The sequence below is a fragment of the Micromys minutus genome (assembly GCF_963924665.1).
Source record: "Micromys minutus genome assembly, chromosome: 7".
NCBI lineage: Eukaryota > Metazoa > Chordata > Mammalia > Rodentia > Muridae > Micromys > Micromys minutus.
Window position 1 is genome coordinate 59,163,133 of NC_137976.1, and position 25,639 is coordinate 59,188,771.

At 42.8% G+C, this 25,639-nt stretch overlaps 1 protein-coding gene across 1 annotated transcript in view; it reads right to left on the reverse strand.

Annotated features, from left to right (window-relative positions):
- The window catches only part of SLC12A8 (solute carrier family 12 member 8), a gene marked incomplete at its 5' end in the record, with an annotated part of 141,088 nt that overhangs the window by 17,446 nt on the left and 98,003 nt on the right, over positions 1-25,639 (reverse strand). Inside the window, one exon of the mRNA XM_080919665.1 lies at positions 19,956-20,565. Coding sequence (XP_080775791.1) covers positions 19,956-20,565 — 610 coding nt within the window. The remainder of the gene's footprint in view (positions 1-19,955; positions 20,566-25,639) is intronic.

A 25,639-nucleotide genomic window follows, 5' to 3' on the forward strand; every position in this document is an offset into this window, starting at 1 on the left:
TGCCTTTTAGAACTCGTCCCTCTGTACAGCTGCTCTAGTAGAATCTGTAGATGCAGAACGAAAGAATCTAAGGCACAAGGATTAAAGAAAAATTCTAGGCCTGCCTGGGCTACCCAAAGAGACTATGTCTTACAATAAAAAACCAAGCCAAACTAAATCGAAGCAGAGGTAGCCCCTCTGAAGCATATCAGGTTAACCACGTTACTTCACACCAGACTAGTATGGTTGAACATGAAAGGTCCCTCACAAGCTCATGTACTGGGGCCTCACTTACCTGCTGATGGATTTTCAGGGAAAGCAATTGGATCACAAGAGCCATGATGTCGTAAGTGGATTAACCGTTGATAATTCCATAACTTGATGACATTATTAGGAGGTGAGAGAACCAAGAACAGTGTCTTGGGTGGAGGAGGGAGGTCACTTGGGTGGGGGTGTGCCTCTGAGGGTATATGTTGTTCCCTGTTCCTTCTTGTCTTTCTCTCGCTGCTCACTGTCCTTATGAGGTGAATAGCCTGATCTTCATGTACCCGCCACTGCCACATTCTACAACACGTCGGCCCAGAAGCATCACATCCAACAATAATGAAAGGCACTTCAGTGATACCACTAAAAAGTACAACAACTGACCCTTCTCTTTAACTCACTTTCCTTGGGGATTTGCTAACAGCAACAGAAAGTCTGACACTTTGCCCTTTGTGTAGCTTTTAGCATTTTCCTGGTTATCTATCTCTTGCCCTTCTCTGATGTCAGCTTGTAGTTTGACATCTTTCTCTGTCAGCACTCCATCATTGGCAGTGGTAACTTTTTAAATAATAATACACTCAACACTCAGCTCCTTGAAAACTTCACCCCAGCAATCTTTTTTTTTTCTCTCACTCCAATTTCTCCTCCCTTAGCCACACTTGAGGGTTGAGGTTTGCCTTTTACTGTCTATTGTCATGCTAAGTGTGGGTACCAAGATCTGGAGTCTACATGTAGCCCCTGGGACCTTGCCCCCAAATTAATTCTGGTTGGTAAATAAAGTTGCCAACAACCAATAGCTTGGCAAAAATGATAGAAATGGGGTCGAAGTTTCTTGGACTTCCTGGAAAGAGGACTATGAGGAGGGAAGGACCAGGAAGAAGCCGTCATAGAAGAAGAATGTGTAAGAGGGAGAAGAAGAGCCACTATGGGCTAAGGTCCAAAAGAACATGGCCCGGAGGGCTGCCCAATTGGGTTAAGAGCAGCCCAAATTAAAAATGTGAAGGCTGTGTGTGTCTTTCATCTGGGAGCATACCTGGTCTAAAGTGGGGAAGAAGTCCTGGGATGGGATATTAAATACTTTTTACTACACTTGAAGGTTCTCATCACAGGTAACCTAACACATACACAAATATATATATATGTATATATATGTACAAATATATATACATGTAAATGTATATATACACACAAATATATATATATATATACAAATATATGTACACACACATATACACATAAATTCAAGTCTCTTCTTGTTGTCTGTGGATCAACATGTAGAACTTCAGCTCTTTCAACACTATATCTGTCCTGGACACTGTCATACTTTCTGCTATTATGATAATGAACCTGTGAACTTGCAAGGCAGCCTCAATTAAATGTTGTTCTTCATAAAAGTAGTCTCAGTCATGGTGTCTCTTCACAGCAATAAAATCCAAATGAAGACAGTATCTCTAGCCCATTATGTTTTCAATACTTTTCAATTTACTTTTTGTTTTTGAGACAAGGTCTTGCTGTGTAACCAGGGTGGCCTCAAACTTGCAATCCTCGTGCCTCAGCCTCCAAGTGCAGGGATTAAGGGCATGAATCATCACACCTGCTTCACTAATCCACCCTGGAGATACCTGATTCCACTAAGAACTCTTACCAAGCTTGCCAATGATCTGAATTTAATCCAAGCCTCACTTATTCTGTTTGACTATATTAGATCTCCCTGAAATGCCCTCTTCTCCAGTGTGCCCCACCTTCCTGTTTTTCTCTTCATCCTTTCTTGGTCTCCTTTGTTATTTCCCCTCTCTCCTTCAAAACTACTGGAGCACCTCCATGTTCAGTCCTCAGCACCCTTCCTTTTTCCTATACACCTACTTCTAAGAGAGCTGCTCGTCTTGTCCAGTGCTTTAAATGCTAACCATATGCTAAGAACTCTAAGTTTGGGTCACCTTTGAACTTAAGTTTTAATATCTAATTGCTTTGCCAATACTTCCCCTGGGTAGGCTGCTAAGCAATTTAAACGTAACATGGCTAAAAATGAGATCTAGTCTTTCCAAATCTGAAGACTGAGTGAATGATATGATTTCTACAAGCAGCTAATATTTCTGCTGACTTCTGTCTCACTTCTACCCCTGTTTCATCTGTACATCCAGTTAATCCTGAATATGGTCACTCCTCTGCTACCTCTGTGGCTCCCTTTCTCGTCTAAGACCGTTTTGTTGTTCATCTGCTTACTGCAGTGGGTCCTGTGGTAGACAGATATCACAACTACCATATGGCTAAGGGGTTCTTGTAGTTATGTGACCATATGACTAAGATCTCACCAAGGGAGAGCAGCCATGGGAAGTGTCACTTCTGAGCCAATGTCTTTGGGAGTCTGTGTGACTTTTCTGTTCTTTCTCTGCCTGGAATCTGAATGTGTAGCTCAGCTGTGACATCGACAAGGCATAGTCTAAGGGGACCTGTGTCTTCAGATCTTCAAAGGAGCCTAGTTCCCTGAAGAAAACCTCCCACAGATGTAGAATAGCCTTCTCAGATTGTTAATGCAAGTGAGAACCTTCTATTGTGTGCAAACGACTGTTTTTATTTCATTAGAGCAGCTAAGCCTATTTGCCTCCCAACACCATCTTTTCTGATAAATGTCTGTGAAACGCCACACCTTCCTCCCTGCCGAAGATGATTAGTGGTCATTATCAACTTGGCAGACTCTAGACTCTCTAGGAGACAAGCTTCTAGACTTGCCTGCAGGGATTATCAAGGTTAGGTTAATTGACATAGGAAGACGCACCCTAAAAGTGGATGGTGACATTCTTTGAGCTTGAATACCAGACCACATGAAAATTCAAAAGCTGAGAACCATCACCCACTACTCTCTGCTTCCTGCCTCTGGATGGACGTGACTGGGTGCCTCTTCAAGCTCCTGCCTCCACAGTGGACTCTTGAACTGTAAGCCAGAACAAACCCTTCCTCCCCTAAGTTGTTCTTCAGAGGTATTCTTGCCTCAGCAATGTGTCAAGTGACCGATAGAGACCCCAGTCTACATCCCATTATTTGTTCTTTTTTTTACTCTTTATCATATTTTTCATTTATAGTGCAATGTATGTTTCCTGATCATGCATTTCCACACCCAACCCAAGAATGAAAAGTCGACACCAAAACTCTTCCTTTATCTGCTGAGCATTTTCTTCCAGCACTGAAAATGCTCAACAGAACGAGACACCCCACACGTGTGGTTGAACAAATAAGCCAGTCACCCCAAAAAGACATATTATTGACTCAAAATCCATTTCATTTCACCATGTGCTTACAAGTTACAATACTCAGAGTTCTGCACATCTGTATTTGAATGTAAATAGCCCTTTTAAAACCTCCAGGTATTTAAGAGTTTGTGAGTTAAGAAATACTTAATAATCTCCTAACTGTGGATTAAAACAAAACCTGTCAAACCACTGGTTTGAATGGATGACGGTTCTACTATCTTTTTTCTTTTGAGATAGCTGTGAAGGTCAAGCTGGCCTGGAACTCAGAATCCTCTTGCCTCAGCCCCCTGAGTGCTGGGATTCAGGTATAAGCCACCATGCCTGGCAGAATTTCTGTTATGAGTGCTGTGACTTACAATGTGTAATTTTAGCATGTTATTGCATGAGTCATTCTTTTTAATCCCAGGCTTAATGAAACACATCTGCTTTCTTGGTTTAGAGGAAACACTATTGGCCAAGGAGGTATCTTTCTGCCTCTCTGCGACTTATCAGATGTTAGGCTCCCTCTTTCTCAACACTTGATCTTGTACAACCTCAATTACATAATTCGTGCCTGACTCTAGATGGTGCAACATATTTAGTTACTCATCGAAGACGCAGGAGTGTTGTGCGTTCAGGAGAAACTGCACTTAGTTTGGGTCCTTTCGATCATCATGCCTCATTCCGTAATACAGGGGACCAGAGTTATACAGCCCCATGATCATGAAGGGGAACAACAGACATTTCACGGAGGCACTGAGACAGCGTTCTGTAGGTTGGGTGCGTCCCATGTATTTTCTACCACTTTGGCTTGCTAAGGGATTATCAGGACACTTCATAGCTGTATTGTTCCTATAGGAAGTATGTGAGGGTGTGTATGTAGGGAGTGGGGGGTGGGTTCCAAGTACTTGAGGAGGAGGAGCATGGTTCCCCGTGGCAGCAATACCAGGGAGTAATAACCAGGAAGGCAGCTATATTTTATCAAGCCTGCAGTTGGAAAGCAAGAAGTGAGCAAAGCTGTGGAAAGCAATAAACAGCACCATATCGTTTAAAATCTAGTGGCGCGTCTACAGCCTTTGATGTGCATAAAATTTATGTGCATACAAATATTTTAAGCATGGGGAAAGCAACCCAAGTGTGTCCGTTTTTTTTTTTTTTTTTCAAGTTACAAATTTAAGAACTTAAAATTTCCACTAAACCGTCTCTGAAAATTCATCCTGTCTCTCCCTTCTCTCTCCTCTTCCTTGTTGTGAGGCTGGAGACCAAATTCAGGGACTTGTTAGGACAACCAAGCATTCTACTACTAAGAAGCACCTCCACACCCCACCACCATATCCTTATCGGAATATATAAACACAGACTCCTAGGCTGAAGGGTCAGTATCAACTTAGGGCACCTCAAAACCAAATTCTCAGCACAAAGGAGATTTATTTGCCACAGACGGACAGAGGGCAGGCAATAAGAGACAGAGACAGGAGATAGAGGTCAAGGGAGAAGAGGGAGGGAACAAGGGAGAGAGGGAAGGGATATTTGTAGGGGGGAGGGGCACAAAGGACCGCTTCTGGATAGAGTAGAGACAGATGTGGCCCATAGGAAAATGGCAGTGTATAAAGGTATAATGGGAAACCCGAGTTAGGATGAGTTGTTTAATTTTAATAAGACATGTTAATTAGGTGAGCCAAAGGGGGCTCTGATTGCTGGACTTCAATACTTTGATACCGGACCTTAGAGGTCAGCCTCAGGAGGAGGAATTGGACAAATTAAGAAAAATGAAGTTTGGTGGCTTTGGGACTCTAACTAACGGTTTAAGCAAAGGGATAGAGAAGGGAACAAGGCCTGCCAGAGCTCTGTCTGCCCTGCCCAGGTTGCTGGAGCCCCTGCACTAAGCAGCAAGTAGGGACCAAAGTTTTACACTGGGAAGACTCATGTTTAAAATCCACATGATATTTCAATCATATTGATATTACAATTTGCTTAACCACTTTGCAAATGCTGAACATTTCTTTCTAATTTATCATCAATACAAGCAATGTCACCATGACAATGGAACACAGTTTTTGGGTTGCCGTTTGGCTTAGGTTGTTTTTTTTTTTTGATACACAATTCCCCAAACAGATTTCCTAAACCAGGTCAGTTTACTGTTTTCTAACTCTTGTCAACACTTCAAAGGCTGTTCTCCATGATCAGAGAACCAGAGGGACATCCAGCTATAGTGAGAGGAAGAATGTGAGTCTTTCTCCTCAAAGTAAGTGTAAAACTATGTGTGTACGTGTATGTGTGTGTGTGTGCATGCCTCTGTGTGTGTGTGTGTGTGTGTGTGTGTGCATGCCTCTGTGTGTGTGTATGTGTGTGTGTGTGTGTGTGTGTGTGCATGCCTCTGTGTGTGTGTATGTGTGTGTGTGTGTGCATGCCTCTGTGTGTGTGTGTGTGTGTGTTTTAAAGACAACTACCTCAGGGCTTCAGAAACTTACCAAATAGGGGAAGTAATTGAAAATATTTATTTTTTAAAAGCTGCTGGAGTGTGGGGCCCGGAAGTATATAACAGGAATGTAGTCTCATATTCTCAGGAGACCAAGGGAGAAGGATTGCAAGACTGAAGACAACGTGAGCAATTTAGTAAGACCCTGTCTGAAAATAAAAGGTAAAAGGGCTGGAGAGATAGTTCAGTGGTTAGAGCACTGACTGCTCTTCCAGAGGTCCTGAGTTCAATTCCCATCAACCACACGGTGGCTCACAACCATTTGTAATGGGATCTGATGCCCTCTTCTGGTGTGTCTGAGGACAGTGACAGTGTGCCCATACATAGAATAAAGGTAAAAGTAATGCTGAGTTCAGTGGCAGAGTACTCTCCTTGGATACCAGGGCCCTGAGTTCAATCTCAAGTACTACTACTACTACTACTACTACTACTACTAATAATAATAATAATAATAATAATAATAATACCAAACAGAAAACTCCCAGATATGATCAAGACGACGTATGTGCATGCATGAAATTAGCAAAGAATAAATTTAAATAATTTATAAATTTAATACATTTAAAAACTAACAAAAACAATTGCTGGACCTTCCTGCTTGAAGCTGGGACAAATGACTTGGATCGGGGAGAAAAGCTAACTTTGCAAGCTAAATGTGGGGAGCAGAGTAGAAATAAATGGGGTAACCCATCACTTCTTGACTTCGCTAGAGTGAGGATATAGACTTAGCCTGGCTGAACAGTGGCCTAGAAGTTCAGCGGGAGAGCCTGGGGATAAAAGACACTGCAGGCAGCTCCCGTGTTCACAGGGAAGGCCTGAATGACTAGAAAAATGTAAGAAGCCAAGGGAGATGGGAGTCCTGTCCCAAACTAATTACGTTTCCCAATACCCCCCATAAGTCCATCCGCAGATGGCCAAAGTCTATGGCTGGAAGGTAGGGGCAGGCTTCAAAAGGTAAAAATTAAGACTAAAATATAAAAGCCAACTAAAGATGTCAGCCACACACACTGCAGGGGAGATTCATTTCACAGCTCAACTCCAGATATTCTACTAAGACAAACAAAAGTGTATAAGATACATATAACATACAAAAACTTATAAGACTTTATCAGAGCTGAGAATTGCTATAAAACATCACATACATTGTCTGGCTTTCAGCTCAAGATTATAAGACAGGTAAAGGAACAGAAAGCCCATTCTTACAGAGAATAGTAATCAAGTTGGGGAAACTGGGAGTGGGCCTACACGTTAGATTTACCAGACTTCAGAGTACTCCTTCTGAAAACAGGCAGAGCATCAGTGGCCATAGGGACTGTGATGACAATGGTCTTAAAAACAAGAGCCATCAATAGGGGACTCTAAACCACATGGAGGAGAGAGTGAGACTCCTAGCTTAGAGGCCAGCGATGGGATGAAAGCTTGCTAGACAGACTTACAGGAAACAGAAAATGGAGAACCCACAACCTCAGGGACGGAGGAGCAGAACTCATACAGAGAAAGGAACAGTCCCAGTGATCTGTGGGATGATGACAGGGACCAAAGACATGGGAAAGGATTTTTAGGGAGAAACACAGCACCAAAGACAGCACATAAAATAATAGCCAACATGTTCTTGAATTTGATGAAGAACTTAAACCATAAGGTCCAAGAAGTTGGGTGATGGCGCATGCCTTTAATCCGAGCACTTGGGAGGCAGAGGCAGGCACATCTATAAGTTTTAGGCCAGCCTGATCTACAGAGTGAGTTCCAGAACAGCCAAGAACCCTGTCCTAAAAAGAAAACCCACAGGTAAAAACAAGGGGGAGGGCGAGAATGGATTATCTGATATTGCTTATAGTAAATTGTATCTGATCATCAGAACTATACCTTTTATTTAAATTACTAATGACTTAATAAACACGTTTTTGTTTGTTTAAGACAGCATCTAATTGTGTAGCCCAGGCTAGCCTGAAACTCACTATGTAGCTCAGGCAAGCTTCAAGCTCCTACGAATCTTCCTGCCTCAACCTCCCGCTTGCTGGGGTTACAGCTGTGGGCCACCACACACAACTGTAATGACATCTAAAAGGTGATTTAGGTTGTCTTCATTTAATTAGTACTAGAGTCTAGGTCACAACAAGAACCCTCAGCAAGTAGCACAGTTTTATACTGTGCATTTTAATGTATTTTTTAAAATATAGGTGCATGTGTGCATGCATTTGTGTGTACCACAAGCATGCAAATGCCTGAAGATGCACTGGATCCCCTAAAGCAAGAGTTTCAGGTGTTGGTCAGCAGCCATGTGGGTGCTGGGAACCCAGGTCCTCTCTTAACCATGAGCCATCTCTCTGGTACTTTACATTGTGCTTTTGAAGTCAGAAAAAACAAGGCTGGAGAGATGGCTCAGCAGTTAAGAGCACTGACTGCTCTTCCAGAGGTCCTGAGTTCAATTCCCAGCAACCACATGGTGGCTCACAACCATCTTTAATGGGATCGGATGCCCTCTTCTGGTGTGTCTGAAGACAGTGACTGTGTACTCATATACATAAAATCAGACAAATCTGTGCCCAAAGTCTGACTGCCTGACTTCCTGAAGTGTCCCACTTCTCCAAGCTTCAGCCTTATCATCCATAAAAAGCTAATAACAAATGTCTGTCTCAGGGCTTAGGGATGGAATGGTTCCTATCAAAGACAACCTCTGTGGAGTCTCATAGGACACATTCAACAGGACTGCTACTTTTAGGTCCTGGCAATATATCCTTCAGGATAAAACGCTGCTAAATGGACATGAATGAATGTGGGCACTGGGTTTTTCCAATGTAAACTGTGTCCCCCGACCTCTTAGAAGAATCTGGAGTCTGACCTTCCTGTTTTTAAAAGTAGTGTGCTTTAGAAGGTGCGCTTTTATCAGTTGTGTTTGGCAGGGTAATTGTTCCCTTCTGTGATCCTGTATTGTACAAACTTTTTTTATTTCTATTTAATCAGCTCCTTTTTTGCTTTGATGATGATAGTCAGAAATATCTCTCTTGCCCAGCTGGTATAAATAAAGACTCCATGTGTATGTAAGGTATAAAATACAGCCCAAGTTATTTTTGACCCATGCTGTCAAGAATACTTGCTTCTGATTCATACCATTTGACAGCATTTGACTTTTTAAAGACTACATTTGTTCAACAGTTTAACTCTTCTTGCCTATTTTATTGATCAGTGTTTCAAGTTTTGGGGCAACATTTGTTCAATTGCTCATCCATTTAACTAAACCTTACCAAATGTCTGCTGCATCCCCCAGACATTGTGATGGGTATGTGGGTGAAGAGGACCAGTGTGTGACCCAGAGAAGCATCAAGGCAGAGGAAGGAGATGGACGGTTATTTTCCTTAAAACAAGCAGACGAACAGGCCTGAACCTGATTGTAAGCAGACCCTATAGAAATGTCTGCCACCCCATAAGAGCCTAGGTGCCTACCAGGAATCAAATGTTTTGGTTCCGTACTGGAAGAATTCTTTAAGTTCTCACAAACAGCGAACGTCTTTTTAAAGCCAGATGGGATTGAAACGTCAGAGTTCTCCAAATAGAGAAAGGAGGAGCTGAGGCAGTCTGAGGGAACAGCACAGGGTATAGAGAGGAACAGGAAGGATTTGGGGCCCTCGCTTAGGCTCAGCTGCAATGTTCCGAGCTCGGGGGCTGAGGAGTAGAGAAAGATGAGAACAGGGCTGAAGAGCTGAGCATACGGCACTTCTGACAGAAGGGATGGGAGCCCACAGAGACTTCTAAGCGAGAGAGAAAGGCTGCTCTATGGGCAGAGCAAGGGGGGGGGGCATGGGAGACGAGAGCAGGACAGCTTGGAGACTTGGCAAAAGTCCAATAGTGAATGAGGAGTGGCTGGGCCAAGGAAAAAGTAGCAAGGAGGGAGGCACAGGGAACAGCCAGCCAGAGCCCTGGCATTGCTAAGACTGGGCAGCTGGATTGTGCCCACTTCATTCATTAAAAAATCACAGACTGGCCCAGTGAGATGGCTCAGCAGGTAAGGTCACTTTCTGCCAACCCGATGACCTGAGTTAAATCCCCAGGACCCACGAGGACCAGCTCTTGTAGGTTGGTCTTTGATAACAGAAGAATGTAAAAAAAAAAAAAAAAAAAAAAAAAAAAGTTAACTCGAAAACTCACCACAGAAGACGAAAAGGCACTGGAACAAGTGTAACCCCAGAAACAGAGGACAGAGGGTGGAGATGAAGGTAAGCCCGGGGAGGAGAAGTAACACTGAAGACAGCCTATGTGGAGCAGAAAAGGTTAGCTCTGGGCCCCACAGACGGTGCTGATGGGAGCCAGCCATCAGAGAGCCTCAGCAGAGTTTAGGTCAGGAGTGGTCTTATGGGCTGACCAGGGACAGGAGCTGGTGGCAGGTCTGTCTCTATATGCTCTGCATGCTAAGACCCTCTCTTCTGCCTGGCAAGCTAAGGATGAACTTCTTCTTTTGCAATCCTCTGTTTGAGGTGCTCTTCCTCTGAACAAACCTACCCAGGGTGTCTAGGCTCAGCACAGCGGAACAACAGAGAAGGTTTATGCCTTCCATAGTAAGACTTGCCAACTCCCTTGTTTCACTTTATATCCGAACACAAGCTGCCATCTGTGTCTCCCTTCCCTGACATATTAGAACCAAAAGGAGTAAAAAGATGCCCAGGGAAAGCCTTCAGCCGTTCATATTTGGACCAGCAAAGAAGCCAGCTTATTCCTAGCCATTCTGTAATATGGTGCTCCAAACAATGAGTTTTGTTCCATTCAAGTCTTTTAGATGCTCTCAGACTAGTCGTCTACCCATTGTCATCCACTAATAATTTGTTTCAGGATCTCCGTGGATACCAAAATTCACATCTCGTACATGAAATGCAATATTTCACAGAATTTATATATTCTTTCACACGGTAAATTATGCTTACATTTGTTATGGTACCTAAAAACAATGTAGTGTTATGTAACTAGTTATTAAACTGTATGGTTAGTGCTTAAGATTTTTAAAAAGAATCAGAATGTTTGATTTCACCATAGATGAAGTCATCACAGGACTAAAGAACAAGACAAGACAGTGGCAATTTCACTTTTTTTCTCCAAATACTTTTCATTTGAATTTGATTAATTGTCCAGATGTATATCATAGATACAAAAAGCCAAGTGTATGTCTGTTCTAACTATGAAAAGATATGCAGGTATTTAATAATAGCCTTGGCAATACATCTAAAAGCTCTAGAACAGAAAGAAGAAACAACGACTAAGAGAAGTAGACGGCAAGAAACAATCAAACTTAGGGCTGAAATCAATAAAATAGAAGCAGAAGAAATCTCAAAGATTTTTTTCTTTGAGAAAATCAGTAAGATTCACAAACTCTTATCCAAATTAGCTAAAAGGTGGGGAGAGGCTACCCATATTAACAAAATTAGAAAGGAAAGGGGGGACATAAGAACAGGCATCAGAGACAACCGTAGAATCGTAAGGACATGCTTTTAAAACCTGTACTCTACCAAGTCAGAAACTCTAAAAGAAATTGACAATCTTTTCAATATGTACCACTCACAAAAGTTAAATCAGGAACACATAAATAGGCCTGTAACCCTAGTTACAGAGAAGCATTCATTAAAATATCACAACACAACAACAACAAACAAACAGACAGATAGCTTTAACAGAGAATCCTATCAGACTTTTAAGGAAGAGTGAATGCAAATTCCAATACTTCTCAAATTAGTCCGCAAAATAGAAACAGAAGGAAAATCGGCCAATTCATTATATGAGTTTAAAGTTCCCTTGATAACCAAACCGCATAAAAACCCAACAAAGGAAGAGAATTATAGACTAATTTCCCTTATGAACATAGATGCAAAAATTCTCAATAAAATACTTGTATACTGAATCCAAAAACCCATAAAAATCATCTATCATGATTAAAAAAGCTTCATCCCAGAAATGCAGAGATGGTTCAACATATAGAAATCAATAAATTTAATTCACCATATAAACAAACTGAAAGACAAAAGCCACATGATCATCTCATTAGATACAGAAAAGACCTTTGACAAAATATAACACCCCTTTATAATAAAAGTCCTAGAGAGCAAGGGTTACATGGGACATACCTCAACATAATAAAGGCAATTTATAATAAGCCCATAGACAACATCAAATTAAATGGAGAGAAACTCAATGCATTTCCACGAAAATCAGGAACAAGATTGTCCATTCTCTCCTGATCTATTCAATATATGCTTGAAGTCTTAGCAATAAAACAATGGAAGAAGACAAAGTGTATTCAAAGTAGAAAGGAAGAAGTCAAATATGTTTATTTGCAGATGATATGATAGTATATACAACTGATCCTAAAATATTCTACCAGAAACTTCTACAGCTAATTAACACATTCAGAAAGTAGCAAGATACAAAATTAACACACAAAAATTAGTAGCCTTCCTATACACAGATGATAAGCAGACAGAAAGAAATGAGAAAAGTAATACATTTTACAATAGCCATATATAGATATATAGATAGATAGATAGATAGATAGATAGATATAGATAGATAGATAGATAGATAGATAGATAGATAGATAGATGGAGAGAGAGAGAGAGAGATTATTATCTTGGGCAATTTTAACCAAACAAGTGAAAGACTATATGATAAACACTTTAGGACACCGAAGAAAGAAATTGAAGATATCAGAAGAGGAAAGATCCCCCCATGCTTACTCAGCTCTATGGCAGGATTAATATAATACCATGGCCATCCGACCAAAAGTTGAAAGCCATCCCCACCAAAAATACAACACAATTCTTCACAGAAATTGAAAGGATAATCTTCAGCTTCATATAAGACACACACACACACACACACACACACACACTAGCTAAAACAGTCCTGAGTAATCAAAGAACTGGATGTCTCACTATCCCCAATCTCAAGTTGTACTACAGAGGTACTGTAATAAAGACTTGCATAGTATTGGCACAGAACAGACATGCTGATCAATGGAATCAAATTAAAGATCCTATAGATATGTGATTTTTGACAAAGAAGCCAAAAATACATAGTAGGAAATAAATACATCATTTTAAATACAGGTGCTGGTCAAATTGGATGTTTGCATGTAGAAGAATGCAGATAAGTTAATATTTATCACCTTGCACAAAACTCAACACCAAATGGACTGAAGACATTAACATAAGACCTTATAGGAGAGAGCAGGGACTAGTCTTAAACTCACTGGCACAGGGGAAGACTTTCTGAGTGGAACACCAATAGCACAGGCACTAAGACCAACAATTAACAGACAGGACCTCATAAAACTGAAAAGATTCTATATGACAAAGGACACCAGCATTCAAAGTTGCAGGCCAGGAAATGGCAAAAGGTCTTTACCAATTATACACCTAATAGGTTAATATCTAAAATATATAAAGAACTAAAAAAAAGATGTACACCAAGAAAACAACCCAGTTCAAAACGGCGTACAGAACTAAATAGAGAATTTTCAAAGATAAAACACAAAGTGTTTGAGAAACACTTTTTAAAATGGTCAACGTTCTGCATCACCAAGGAAATGCAAATCAAAACTACTTTGAGATTCCATCTTACCAGTAAGAAGGGTAATAATGTCTTACATCATCAGTAAGACAAATGACAGGCCATGCTGTAGGGGATGTGGATGAGGTGAGCACTCAGCCATTGCTGGTCGGAATACAAAATTGCATAGCCACTATCAGGAAGCTGGGAATAGATCTACCTCAAGATCCAGCTCTTCCACTCTCGGATATACACCCAAAAGACCTATTCTAACATAGACAAACGTGTTCACCCATGTTCATTGCTGCCTCAGTCATCATAACCAGAGACTGGAAACAACCTAGATGTCTATCAAAAGATGAGGGGTTAGTGAAAATGTGTTACAGTTACACAATGGGATATTATTCAGCTGTAAAAGATGAAATTCATAGGTACATGAATGAAGCCAGATTCATCCATAGAGAGGTAACCCAGACCCAAAAGGACAAACATGGTACATCCTCTTATATATTGAATATTAGCTTTTACGTCTTTGATAGGCATGTTACTATCAATGTAATGGCAGAGGTGTAGAGTGAGAGACTAAGCAGGGTGCAAGGAACCCCTAATGTAGGGGGAAAAGAAGATATAGTTATGGAGAGAAAGTGGGGGACAGAGACACTGGGAAGGAAGGATTAAGTGGAGAGGGAGCGAAGAAAGAAGTAAAGGAGGAGATCCGGGGAGAGGCACTGACTCTAAGAGCCATTTGAGGGGTCATATGGAAACCTGCTAAGGTAGAAACTTTTAAAATTACATACATATACGAAAGAAATCTAAATATAACCCAAATAACAAGCAAGACAAAGACCTTTCTTACCACCGATTGAAATCTCCAGCTCCAGGAATGGGTTACACTTAGTTAAGTTGTTGGCCAAAGGGGCCCCAGGGAAACTCCCTAACAACTCAGGCTATTGCAAAGGCTGTTGGTTGTTTTCCACAAACTGAAGGCAAGGCTCTACTGCCGAAGACAACACTGATATAACTCATTGAACATGAATAAGTCCACTGTGTAGAACATGTTCCAACGCGTTGTCAATTACAAAGGAAAATTTATTTTCTTCTCCAATAGAACTTCACTGGGTACACAAACGTGACCTTCAGTGGATGGCCAAAACAAAATGGACTCAGTGCTAGTTTGGGACATGTTTTGTCTCATGATGCTTTGTCTGGACATTTGTTTACTTATTATGGTTTCAGTTTTTTGTTGTGTGTTTGTGAGTGTATGTATGTGCATGCACACATACATGTGTGTGTATGTGTATATGTATGTGCATATGTATGTACATGTTTCTGGTGCTCTTTCTTTGCTTCCCCGACCCTGTTTGTTTGTTTGATTTTATTCTAGTTTTTTTGGGGGAGGGGCCATACATCTTAGAGAGAGAGAGAGAGAGAGAGAGAGAGAGAGAGAGAGAGAGAGAGAGAGAAGGTGGGAAGGTGGGTAGGGGATGATCTTGGAGGAGACAAGGAAGGGGAAACTGATCAGAATATATAAAAAATTTAAAAATTTTTTACAATAAAAGAAAGAAGGGTGGAAAGAGGAAAAGAGGGAGGAGAGAGAGGGAAAAGGGGGAAGGAGGGAGGAGGGAGAGGGAGGGATGAAGGAGATAGGAAAGAGAGGAATGAAGGAGAAGGGAGAATGAGGGGGGAGGAAGAAAGGGAAGGGGAATGAGGGAGGAGGGAGAGGAAGGAAGAAGGAAGCATGGGGTGGGAGCACCAAAGTAGAGAAAAATCTAGAGAAAACATGAATTAGCAAGATTTGACAGGGAAAGAGTAATGATATATGTCAAGGACACAAGAGAAGCCAGCATATTCATAAAATGGAGAACAAAGGTTGATACTGGAATAAAGATAACAAAATGAAGAACTGAACAAGTCATGCTACAACCAGAGTGCCTGGAGACTAAAGCTGTGCAGCGTGCACAGACAGATGGTTTGCGCCTTACCGTAGCCTTCCCGGTGCAGGGGACAAGGGGTCATTTTATAATGCAACACACCAGGTAAAAAGCCATCTGTCAGCTTATGATAATCAGTCCCACAACTGAATGCCAACCGTGGGAACAAAGCACGGCAGAGTGGGCTTTCCAGGAAGGCCGTGCAGCTCTGCTCAGAGGCTTGTGTTTCTCCCTTTCCTTTCTTTTCCACCTGGATAGAATGTGATAGCAGGGCCCCAGCTGCCACACCTTGGGACACTATGTGAGCGGTATAGGAAAAAGGAGTCGGAGTCACTCAGGACCAAGGGTTTGCTGTGGTTGTCTTGCTCCGCTGACCTCCTTTTGTCGGAGGCAGTTTAAATCGCTACTGTCTTGAGATCTTGGTATTGCTAATCAAGATTCATTATGGCTGACACAGCAGGCAACTGAAAAAACAATCACTAGCAACACTGGGAAATAATTTTTTGATGTGTTCCAGAAAGGAGAACAAGACGGTAAGAAAAGAAAACAGAGGACTGTTTAGCAAGGATAGATGAGGGTTGGGGTGGGGAGCACAGGGCTGGGCTGCAGAAAATGATCAAGGATACCAGGGAACAGGTATGAGTTCGGTGAACAAACATAAACAGTGACAATAGCAACCACTGGAGTATCAGGAAGAGTTGGCTAGGCTGTCTGTGTGTGTAGTACCCGGGAAAAACAGCTGACATTTCTTGTGTAGTTTTAAGTCTTCTCTGAACTAACTAAATGCAAAAGAAAGTTGGGGCATGAATTAAAGAAATACACAATATTAACATGTGAACAGTGGAGAAAGAAAGAACTCTCCAAAGATAGAAAGGACTTATTGGGGATTGTGGTGTATGACTGTAATCACTTAGGACTGAGGAGTCTAAGTGACCCACAATAATTCTAAAAACAGTCTTGGCTCTATAGTAAAACCCTGAGATCCCAAAACACAGCAAACAAAAACCGAGAAAATAGAAACGTCTTGTCTTTAGGGAACCAGAGGCATTGAGAAATCAGTGGTAGTACATTACAAAAGTTTGTTTTAGACAAGGATCTTAGAACTTTATACCTGAAGTCATGAGCACCCCTGAACACGTCTATCCTGTCCCCAAACTAAAGAACAGAGAATTTCCTAAATAAACAGATGAAATAAAAGGCTGCAGGAAGAAAATGTCCTAAAACTTCAAAGATGACAAACCCAGATCAGTCATCGTTCTAGTTAGCATTCTATTGCTGTGATAAATGCCAGATCCAAAGGCAACTTGGGGAGGAAAGGGTTTATTCATCTTACAGCTTACTGTTCCTTATGAAGGGAAATCAGGGCAGGAGCTCAAGACAGGCACCTGGAAGCAGGAACTGAAGCAGAGATGATGGAGGGATGCTTACTATTGGCTTGCTCCCCATGGCTTGTTCAGTCTGCTTTTTTTATAGAACCCAGGATCAGCTACCCAGGGAGGCTCTACCAAGAGTGGGATGAATTTGTTTGCAGGACAATCTGCTAGAGGCATTTTCTCCACTGAGGTTTCCTATTCTCAGAGACTTAGCTGTGTCAACAAAAACCTGTTTGCTTGTTTGTTTGTTTGTGACAGAATTTTTCTGTGTAGACCTGGCTGTCTTAAACCCACTGTGTAGACTAGGCTGTTATTCAGAGGTCTGCCTGCCTCTGCTTCCTGAGTGCTGGGATAAAAGTCACCTGACTCAAGTGAACAAAAGTCTAGCCTGCACAGTCATCATTCCAACACTGAGGATACAGGCTCAGCAGGCTATTTTCTCCAACAGGAGAACGTGAGCTCACTGAAGGAGAACAGGAACTATTGTTTAATGGATGTAGCTTCAGTTTTATCAGAAGGAAAGTTAGGGGATGATAATGGTAGTAACTGTCTAACTCAAACATAAATGTGTTTATGTATACGAGAAATGACTCCGATAGTGATTATATATTGAGTGCATTTTAACTACAGTGTTTTTTGGTTTTTTTTTTTTTTTAAAGGAACTTTGAGAATATCTAGAAAGGCTGGAGAGTGAGGTTGGGATTCTTTAGCCAGGCTAACATGCGAGGGCTCCATGTTACAGCAGTGCCTGGGAAGACAGCTGCTGCAGGCACTGTCCTTCACCTTCCAGAAAACTTCCAGAGAGTTCCCTGGTGACCTCATTTCTTAAGTGTCTAGTTCCCCGTTCTAAGTCTAAGGAGGGTTTGTCTGGTTGACATAGCCTTGGCCTTACGCCTGAAGTCTGGCTTCAGGAAATGCCATAACACTAAGTATAGTTGACAGCCATAGTTTGAGTGTGAAGGGCTTCCTCTGCCTGCCCCCAAGATTCACAATGTTGGAAATTCCTCAATGCAGAAAGGACATTCAGTGATGGGCAGGCAAAAACATCAAGGGACGAAAGCTCACTATATTACCATAGCTGAGAAATGTCTTGTTTCCTAGATCTGATAAGAGATCATCTGTCATCTGCCAGGCATGATAGCACACAACATGTATCCCAAGCAACCTCAGAGCAGATGCAAGGGATTTTTGTGAGTGTGAGGCCAGCCTTGTCTATAAGTTCTAGGCTAGCCAGGGGGACACAGTGAGACTCTGTCTCATAGAACAAAACACAAACAAAAAAGCAATACAGATAATGTTTAATCGCCAAAAGGCTAACAGGAGAGGCAGTATTTTAGCTGAGTTTTTGGGTTTTGTTTTGGGGGTGGGATTGGGGGTAGTAAAGGGAGGATAGTTTGGAAGGATGGGGACCATTGTTCTTAACATTTTAAATGCCATTTGGCCTCTTAAAATATAAATTTATAATGTTGATAAAAATAAAATAATGCAGCTGGGTGGTGATGGTGACGCCTTTAGTCCCAGCACTGGGGAGGCAGAAGCAGGCAGATCTTTGTGAGTTCAAGGCCAACCTGGTCTACAGAATGAGTTCCAGGACAGCCAGAGCAACACAGAGAAAACCTGCCCCAAAAGACCATCATGTTGTCGTCGTCATCATCATCATCATCATCATCACCACCACCATCATAATGCATTACATTTTAATAATACTCCTAACTGCTCTACAGTTAGAAGAAGGGAACTTAGTTGGGAGGAGAACACACAGTGCGCGTTTGTAGACATCTCTTTCTATGGCCTCCGTCTCATCCCCTGCCCATGCCTATCTGAGGAAATACAAAGAAGTGCCTAGTCACCGACTGCACAGTCACCTGGAGGCGATACCAAGCCACGCAAAGAATCTGCTCAAACTTCTCTGGGACGCCACTGCAAGTCTTTAGTGTAAACTGGAAGATTCTGGTACCTACTAGACTACATGAAATAAATAGACGTGTGTGAGTCAGTTTCTGTGACTTATGTGCTGAGGGCTTGGCCCCAGCCTCGGAGAGCTACTGGGAGGTGACTGGATCAATTAAATCATTGATGAGACCGTCGCGAATGGGCTCTTAGGAGGTGGGTCCTGATTGGAGGAGCTGTGTTACTAGGTCTCTGATCCTTTCATGTTTTCCTCCTCTGCCTCCTGAATGCCACTAGGTAAGCCCCTTCTCCCTCCCCCACTATGTCTTTCTCCTGTGATGCTTCACCCTTGCTGCAGGCTTGAGGTGATGGAGGTGCACGAGTGTGGACAGAAATCGATGTAAGAGTGTGCCCAAATAAATTCTTTCCCCCCTGAAGTTTTTTTTTGTCAAGCATGTTGTCAGAGTGACAAAAAAATTTAAAGCAAAATGGTCTATTCTGGTCCACAGTCTTGGAGGTGCCGGTCCATGATTGGTTGATTCCACTGAGCAAGAGAGGGCAGAGAGAGCACCAGCAGCCCCAACCCCCCTAAACGAGCACAATTGCAATGGCCTAAAGATCTCCCATTAGGCTCCTCCTCTTAAAGGTCCACTACCTCCCAATAGTGCCATTCTGGGGCCATGCATTTAGCATGGGCTATTAGGTGACATTCCAAATCCAGATTATAGCAAGTTATAAATCACCTAGGATATGGCAGGTCCTCAAAGATGGTGTTTCCTCTTTCTCTCTGGATTCTTGTGTTCTATAATGGCTTTCTTTGTGACTTTTGAGCTTGTAGATTTAAGAAAAGCTAGACTTCTTTAACTACCATCCCGTCATCCTACGGTGCCTGGTTTAGGAGAGCTCTCTTCTGCTGACAAACCGGGTGAGCTCCTGAGCCAGCAGGAAGAGCGGCCTTGTCCAAGGTTAACTCAGTCTGATTCACAGTGGTCATGCTTCAGCTGAACTTGGAGCAAAAGGAAAATGATACTCAATTTCTCACTGTAGCTCTCAGCTCTAACGCACAGCACGTAGAAATTTCTGTCTAAAATTAGCCAGTGTATATATAACAGGGTAGAATTGGAAATAATTTAACTGGCACCTAAATTTCAACATTTTGAAATATAAATATTCAAATTAACAAAAATCCTGAAACCTGGGTTGTAATATCTGGGTAGGTGAATCAACTGGTGAGCACCCCAAAATAGGAGCCCCTCCCCCGATATCATTCCAAAGCGCTTACCTTCTCCGTTCACTCTAGGCTGGGTACACAGATCAGGGACAAGTTGATCATGTGATTCACTCTTAGGAGTCTCCTGGTTCTGATAGGACTCTTGCTCTCCGCAGGAGGCAACGGACAACCTCTCAGTGGCCCCCGTAGAAAAGGGCAAAGGAGACTCGGGGTCCAAGAGGAAACTATCTTGTAGGGTTTCCTTGGCACCCTTCTTACATTTGCGCTTCTGGCTCTTTGGGACGTGGTAACCTTCTCTTGACCGAAGCTGACTCTCCAGCCGCCCAATTGGCTGGAGGAGCTGACCCACGTCCTTGGTGAACTCTAGCAGGGTGCCCTCAGAGAGGCCTTTGTCAGGGGCGTCGGAGCCGCAGCTGGGAGCCTGGTCCTGGAGCGGGTGCTCCGAGCAGCGCAGAGGTCTGGGCACGGGCTCGGGGGACCGGGCGAGGCCGCAGTAGGCCATGCAGAGGGCGAAGTAGGAGTAGTCCACTGCGATGTAGGTCAGCATGAAGTTGACGGTGACAATGGGCGCCAGAACATTCACCTGACCCACAAGGACAAAGGCCATGGTCACCAAGCTGGTCAGGCAGATGGAGGCTACAGGTGTTTTATTTGGCCCTTTCTATGAGAACAACAGAAATGGAGAATCATGAAATTTCAGGTAAAAAGATTCTGAAAATTTACAGTAAAATGATTTTTTTTAAAAAATATCAAATGGAACATCTCAGAAACTTCTCCCCACAGGATTATTCACCTGTAAACTCGGAAAAATAATAGCCAACTCATGGAGTCAATGTGATAGCATGAGCCAAACACAGAGACCCAGTAGCTCCTGAACACCAGCGGCATGTAACACCACTGTTAGCAAGGATCTCTACGGTGCAGCTTTGGAAGTTTCAGTGTTTCAAACCCCCACCCCCAAATAGAAAGCTCCCATTGATTCCAAAACACTGACCCCCTCTTACCCCAGGCTGGGTGCACAGCTCAGGGACAAGTTGTTAAAGGGAACCCGGAAGACATAGCAGAGTCACTGGTGGCCAGAACAGGAAAGTTCTGGAAACATACGTGTGCATGCACTTACACTGCACTCACACGCAGTTACACTCTCCTCTCCTAAAACCACCACAGCTGCTCATACGGTTCTGGGCCAAAGCGCTGTTCCCATCTCAGTCCCTTGTTCTCCTGCGGAGCTTCTTCAGACCCAGCTGCCCTTCCCCAGGATGATTCTTTACCTGGCTTCTCTCCCTTTGCCTCTTTCTTCCCCGGCTGCCCCTTTAGGCACTCCTAGCCCACAATCCATCCTAAGAAACAGTATCTAAAGTGGCATCCTTGCCTCATCTCCCAACTATCCATGCTCACCCCCATCGCACCCCCATGCTTACCCCATCACAGCCCCATGCTCACCCCATCACACCCCCATGCTTACCCCATCACACCCCCCATGCTCACCCCATCACACCCCCATGCTCACCCTATCACACCCCCATGCTCACCCCCATCACACCCCCATGCTCACCCCCTATCTCACCCCCATGCTCACCCCCTATTGCACCCTACCACCCCACTCATGACATTAAATATCAGCTTTATGCTGGCACTGCCCAGCTTTGGACTTTCAGGCTACAGTGCACCTAGCACTCTTCTGGAATTCACTGGAGCTTCTAAGGGTGTATCAGAACCCTCCCCAGATCAATCTTAAAAAGAAGAAAAGGAAAGAGAGTGGAAGAGAGGAAGGAGAAAGAGACAGATTTTATGATGATTGGAAATTAGTGACTACAAATAAAGTAAGTCCTTAGAAACTTACAATTGTAAAAGAAGTTTCAAGTAAGCTGCCAAAAATGCTAGACTAGGCCAAGACCTTGAGGTGAACAGTTAAAATGGGCTAATGAGAGCCTTTTTTCACCAAGAAACTGACAATCCACAGACTGGACAAAACTCTGACCTCCACACACGGTGTAGTTTAAGGTACACACACACATACACACACACACACTGAATAAATATGTAATATGTAATATATAAAAGTCCTTTTCAAAAGGCAGCCCACTCAACCAAATGGGTAAAAGATCTGAACAAGTACCTCACCAAAGACGATTAAACATGTGAAAAGTTGACCCGTGAGCACGGCAAACGTGAAAAGAGGATAGAATGGCTCCTCCCTCTCTGTAGCAGCAGAAGTCAGTACAAATTTCCTGAGAAAGAGCTGAAGCTACCCACCATGTGAAGCCAGGTACATTGAGCAGGTGAGACATTCCAGTAATGGGAAAGTTTACATCCAGCACGAGCAACATCCATAAGACCCCCAAACTCTGCTGCAGTACAGAGGAGGAGGATGCTCACAAAGATACTGACGAGGGAGGGAGGATGGCAGAGCACTCACGAGTGTGCGCACACACACACACACACATACACACATGCACACAAGAACACACACGCACACACACATACACTCACACACACTCTCACACACGCACACACACACACACACACACACTATTCCATATACAGACTGAGTATTCTCAGTATAAAAATTCTGTATCTGAAATGACAGAATTCTAAAAATCTTTATTATTTGCATGGAAATTGAATTGGGAAATTCCACATCATGGAACTTTCCCTCATGCCTAAAAATGTCTAAAAATGTATAATTAGCTTCAGGCTGAGTGGCTAGGTATATATGAAACACAAATGACGGAACGTAAAGATGCTGAACTATAGATACAGGGATCCCAGAATATAAAACAAATAAACCTACGAGGTCTAAGAAGCTTCTGGCCCCAGACGGTAACGATAAGGAACACCCAATCTGTATTAGAGGATCTCAAACTCAGGCGAGCTGTTTAGAGACTGAAGGGAGCAGAATCGCAAGCTGGAGTCCCTGGGCTGAATCCCAGTATCTGGTTACCCTGTGAGCTACAAGTGTCTCTGCATTTTAAAACAGCTTGAGAGAAATCAAAAGAAGACTGTTTTGTGGCATGAAATTCAGATTTGTGTCCTTGCTTGGGGGCTGGGTACTCTGCAGCAATTTATGAGCTTCAAGAGCAAAGAAAAGTGCTGGGGTAGATGGCCGAAGGGCCTGCAACATCTAATGTGTGTGCTATAGGACAAAAGAGGGCTAGGATGCTCATCACAGAAGTCAGGGGGTGTGGAGAGAAAGGGAAGGGCCTCACTGAGTAGGGGTAGGGCTGGAGAGGAAGGTTTCAGGCACTGGGGGGGATGTCAGACACTGGGGGGGGGGAGGATGTCAGGTGCTGGGGGGATGTCAGGTGCTGGGGGGGTCAGGCACTGTGGGGGTCAGGCGCTGGGGGTATGTCAGGCACTTGGGGGGATGTCAGGCGCTGGGGGGTGAAGGATGTCAGGTGCTGGGGGGGGTCAGGTACTATGGGGGTCAGGCACTGGGGAGATGTCAGGCACTGGGGGGGGTGTCAGGTTGGCAGGGTTCCTTGGTGGAGGCAACAGGTGCTTACCTTATAATTATTCTTAAAACTGTTTACATTGATTTTATGAACTTTCCTATCATGTTTGTTAACTGTACCTCAATAATGTATTTAAGTTTCTCGGGTTTCTGCCATTTAAAAGGGAAATAAGCAAATGTAATCATCATATGAAGACAGGTTTAAGGTGGGAGATGTTTCCCAATGTTAGAAGACACATGGCAACCTGGGAGAAATGTCCGTAACACTGACCACAAAGAGTTAACCTTCCTGGCAAAGAGCTTCTAGAAACTGAAAATAGCCTTGGTGAGAGAGAAAAAAAAAATTACAAACAGCCACAAAACAGGAAGAGATTTAGTTTATTCGTGATGAAGTGAACACAAATCTCTGTGTCCTGAAAGGCCATTTCTCACTGTGCACTGGCAAAACCGTCCACATAGTGAGCCATAGATATATGTTCCTTGCTAACACTGTCCTTGTCACTCAAGGTACTAGTGCAAACGAGGTTCATACACAGTTTCCAAATATTTACATATACAGACCAAGCTAATAAGATTAATCTGAGCAAATATGTTTATCCTCCTTCCTTGGCAAACATACCTCCATGAGAATGAGGAAGGCCAGGTGTAAGCTTAGAACTCTTTATTCCTTAGCCTGCTATTGATTGATTGATTGATTGATTGATTGATTGATTTATAAACAGGGTTTCTCTTTGTAGCACTAGCTGTCATGGAACTTATTCTGCAGACCAGCCTGGCCTTGAACTCACAGAGACCCGCCTACCCCTGCCTCTGAGTGCAGGGACCAAAGGTATGCACCACCGACTCCTGGCCAACCTTCCTCATCAACAGAAGCCCATGCACAGGGCCCACCCCCACCTCTTTGTGAACCACAATGAAGGAGGGGCACTCACACTCATCTGTGACGCTCTGCCATGCCTGACGCTATCTAGATGGTGAGGGGTCTTTACAGGCTGTGGGGGTAGGCTGGGACATTCTGTAGTAGTCAGGGAATTCTCTAGGACAGCGTTCTAGACACTATGTAAAGGCCTGGGACCCAGGTAGGAACGTTCTTGTAGCCTCATCAACATTCTGCGTCCAACAGAAGCAGGATCCTATCTCATTGGCTAATCTTAACCATCAGTTTTATTGGATCAGTAAAGTTGACTTTTGAATGTCTGTGAGGGTGTTTACAGGTCTGACCATGTAGGCCCTGTGTAGTTGCTAATATCGTTCATTTGATACTCTCCATTCCCCTTTTTGTTTTCTTTCTTTCTTTTCTTTCTTTGTATGTGAATTGTGAGTATGAATATGCATGTTTGTGTGGTATGTGTGTATGTGTGTGTATGAGTGAGTGTGATGTATGTGTGTGTATATGAGTGTGTATGAGTATGTATGTGTAGATATGTATGAGGGTGTGTGTGTCTGTGTGTGTGTGGTATATGTATGTCTCTGATGTGTGTATATGTGTATATGTATGTTTGTGTGTATGAGTGTGTATAGTGTATACATGTATGAGTATGTTTATGTGTGTATGTCTGGTGTGTGTCTGTGCTATGTGTATGTATGTATACTTGTGTTTGTGTGCATTAGTAGTGTATGGGTGTGTGTTTATGAGTATATATTGTATATGTGTATGAATGTGTATGTATATGAATGTGTGTATGTGTGATTATGTGTGTGTGACTGTGTGTTTGAGTGTATGTGTGAGTGTGTGAGTGATTATATGTGGTATGAGTGTGTATATGTATGTGTGTATGTATGTATTTATGTGTGAGTATGCATGTGAGTATGTATGAGTGTGCATGTGTATGTGTATTGTATATGAATATGTGTATGTGTGTATGTACAAATGAATATGTGTGTATATGTATATATGAGTGTGTGTATGTAAGAATGTGTGTGTATATAAATGAGTATGTGTGTGAGTGTGTACGTGTATGTGGTGTGTATATATGAGTGTGTATGCACATGCAGGTGTGTGTAGTGTGTATGTATGAGTGTGTGTGTACATGCATGTATGTGTGTGGATGAGACTGTGTCTGGTATGCGCACACAGTAACCATAAGAGAAATGTAGTTAATACTACTTTTGAGATTCTACCTCACCCAAGTCAGAAATTAAGAAAAGCAACAGCAGATGCTGTGAGGATGTGGGAGAAGGAAATTCTTACTCACAGTTGGTAGGAATGTAACTTGATGCAGAAGCTACGGAAATCAGTGTGGATTTTCATCATACCAGCCCCAGGCACACACCCAAAAGA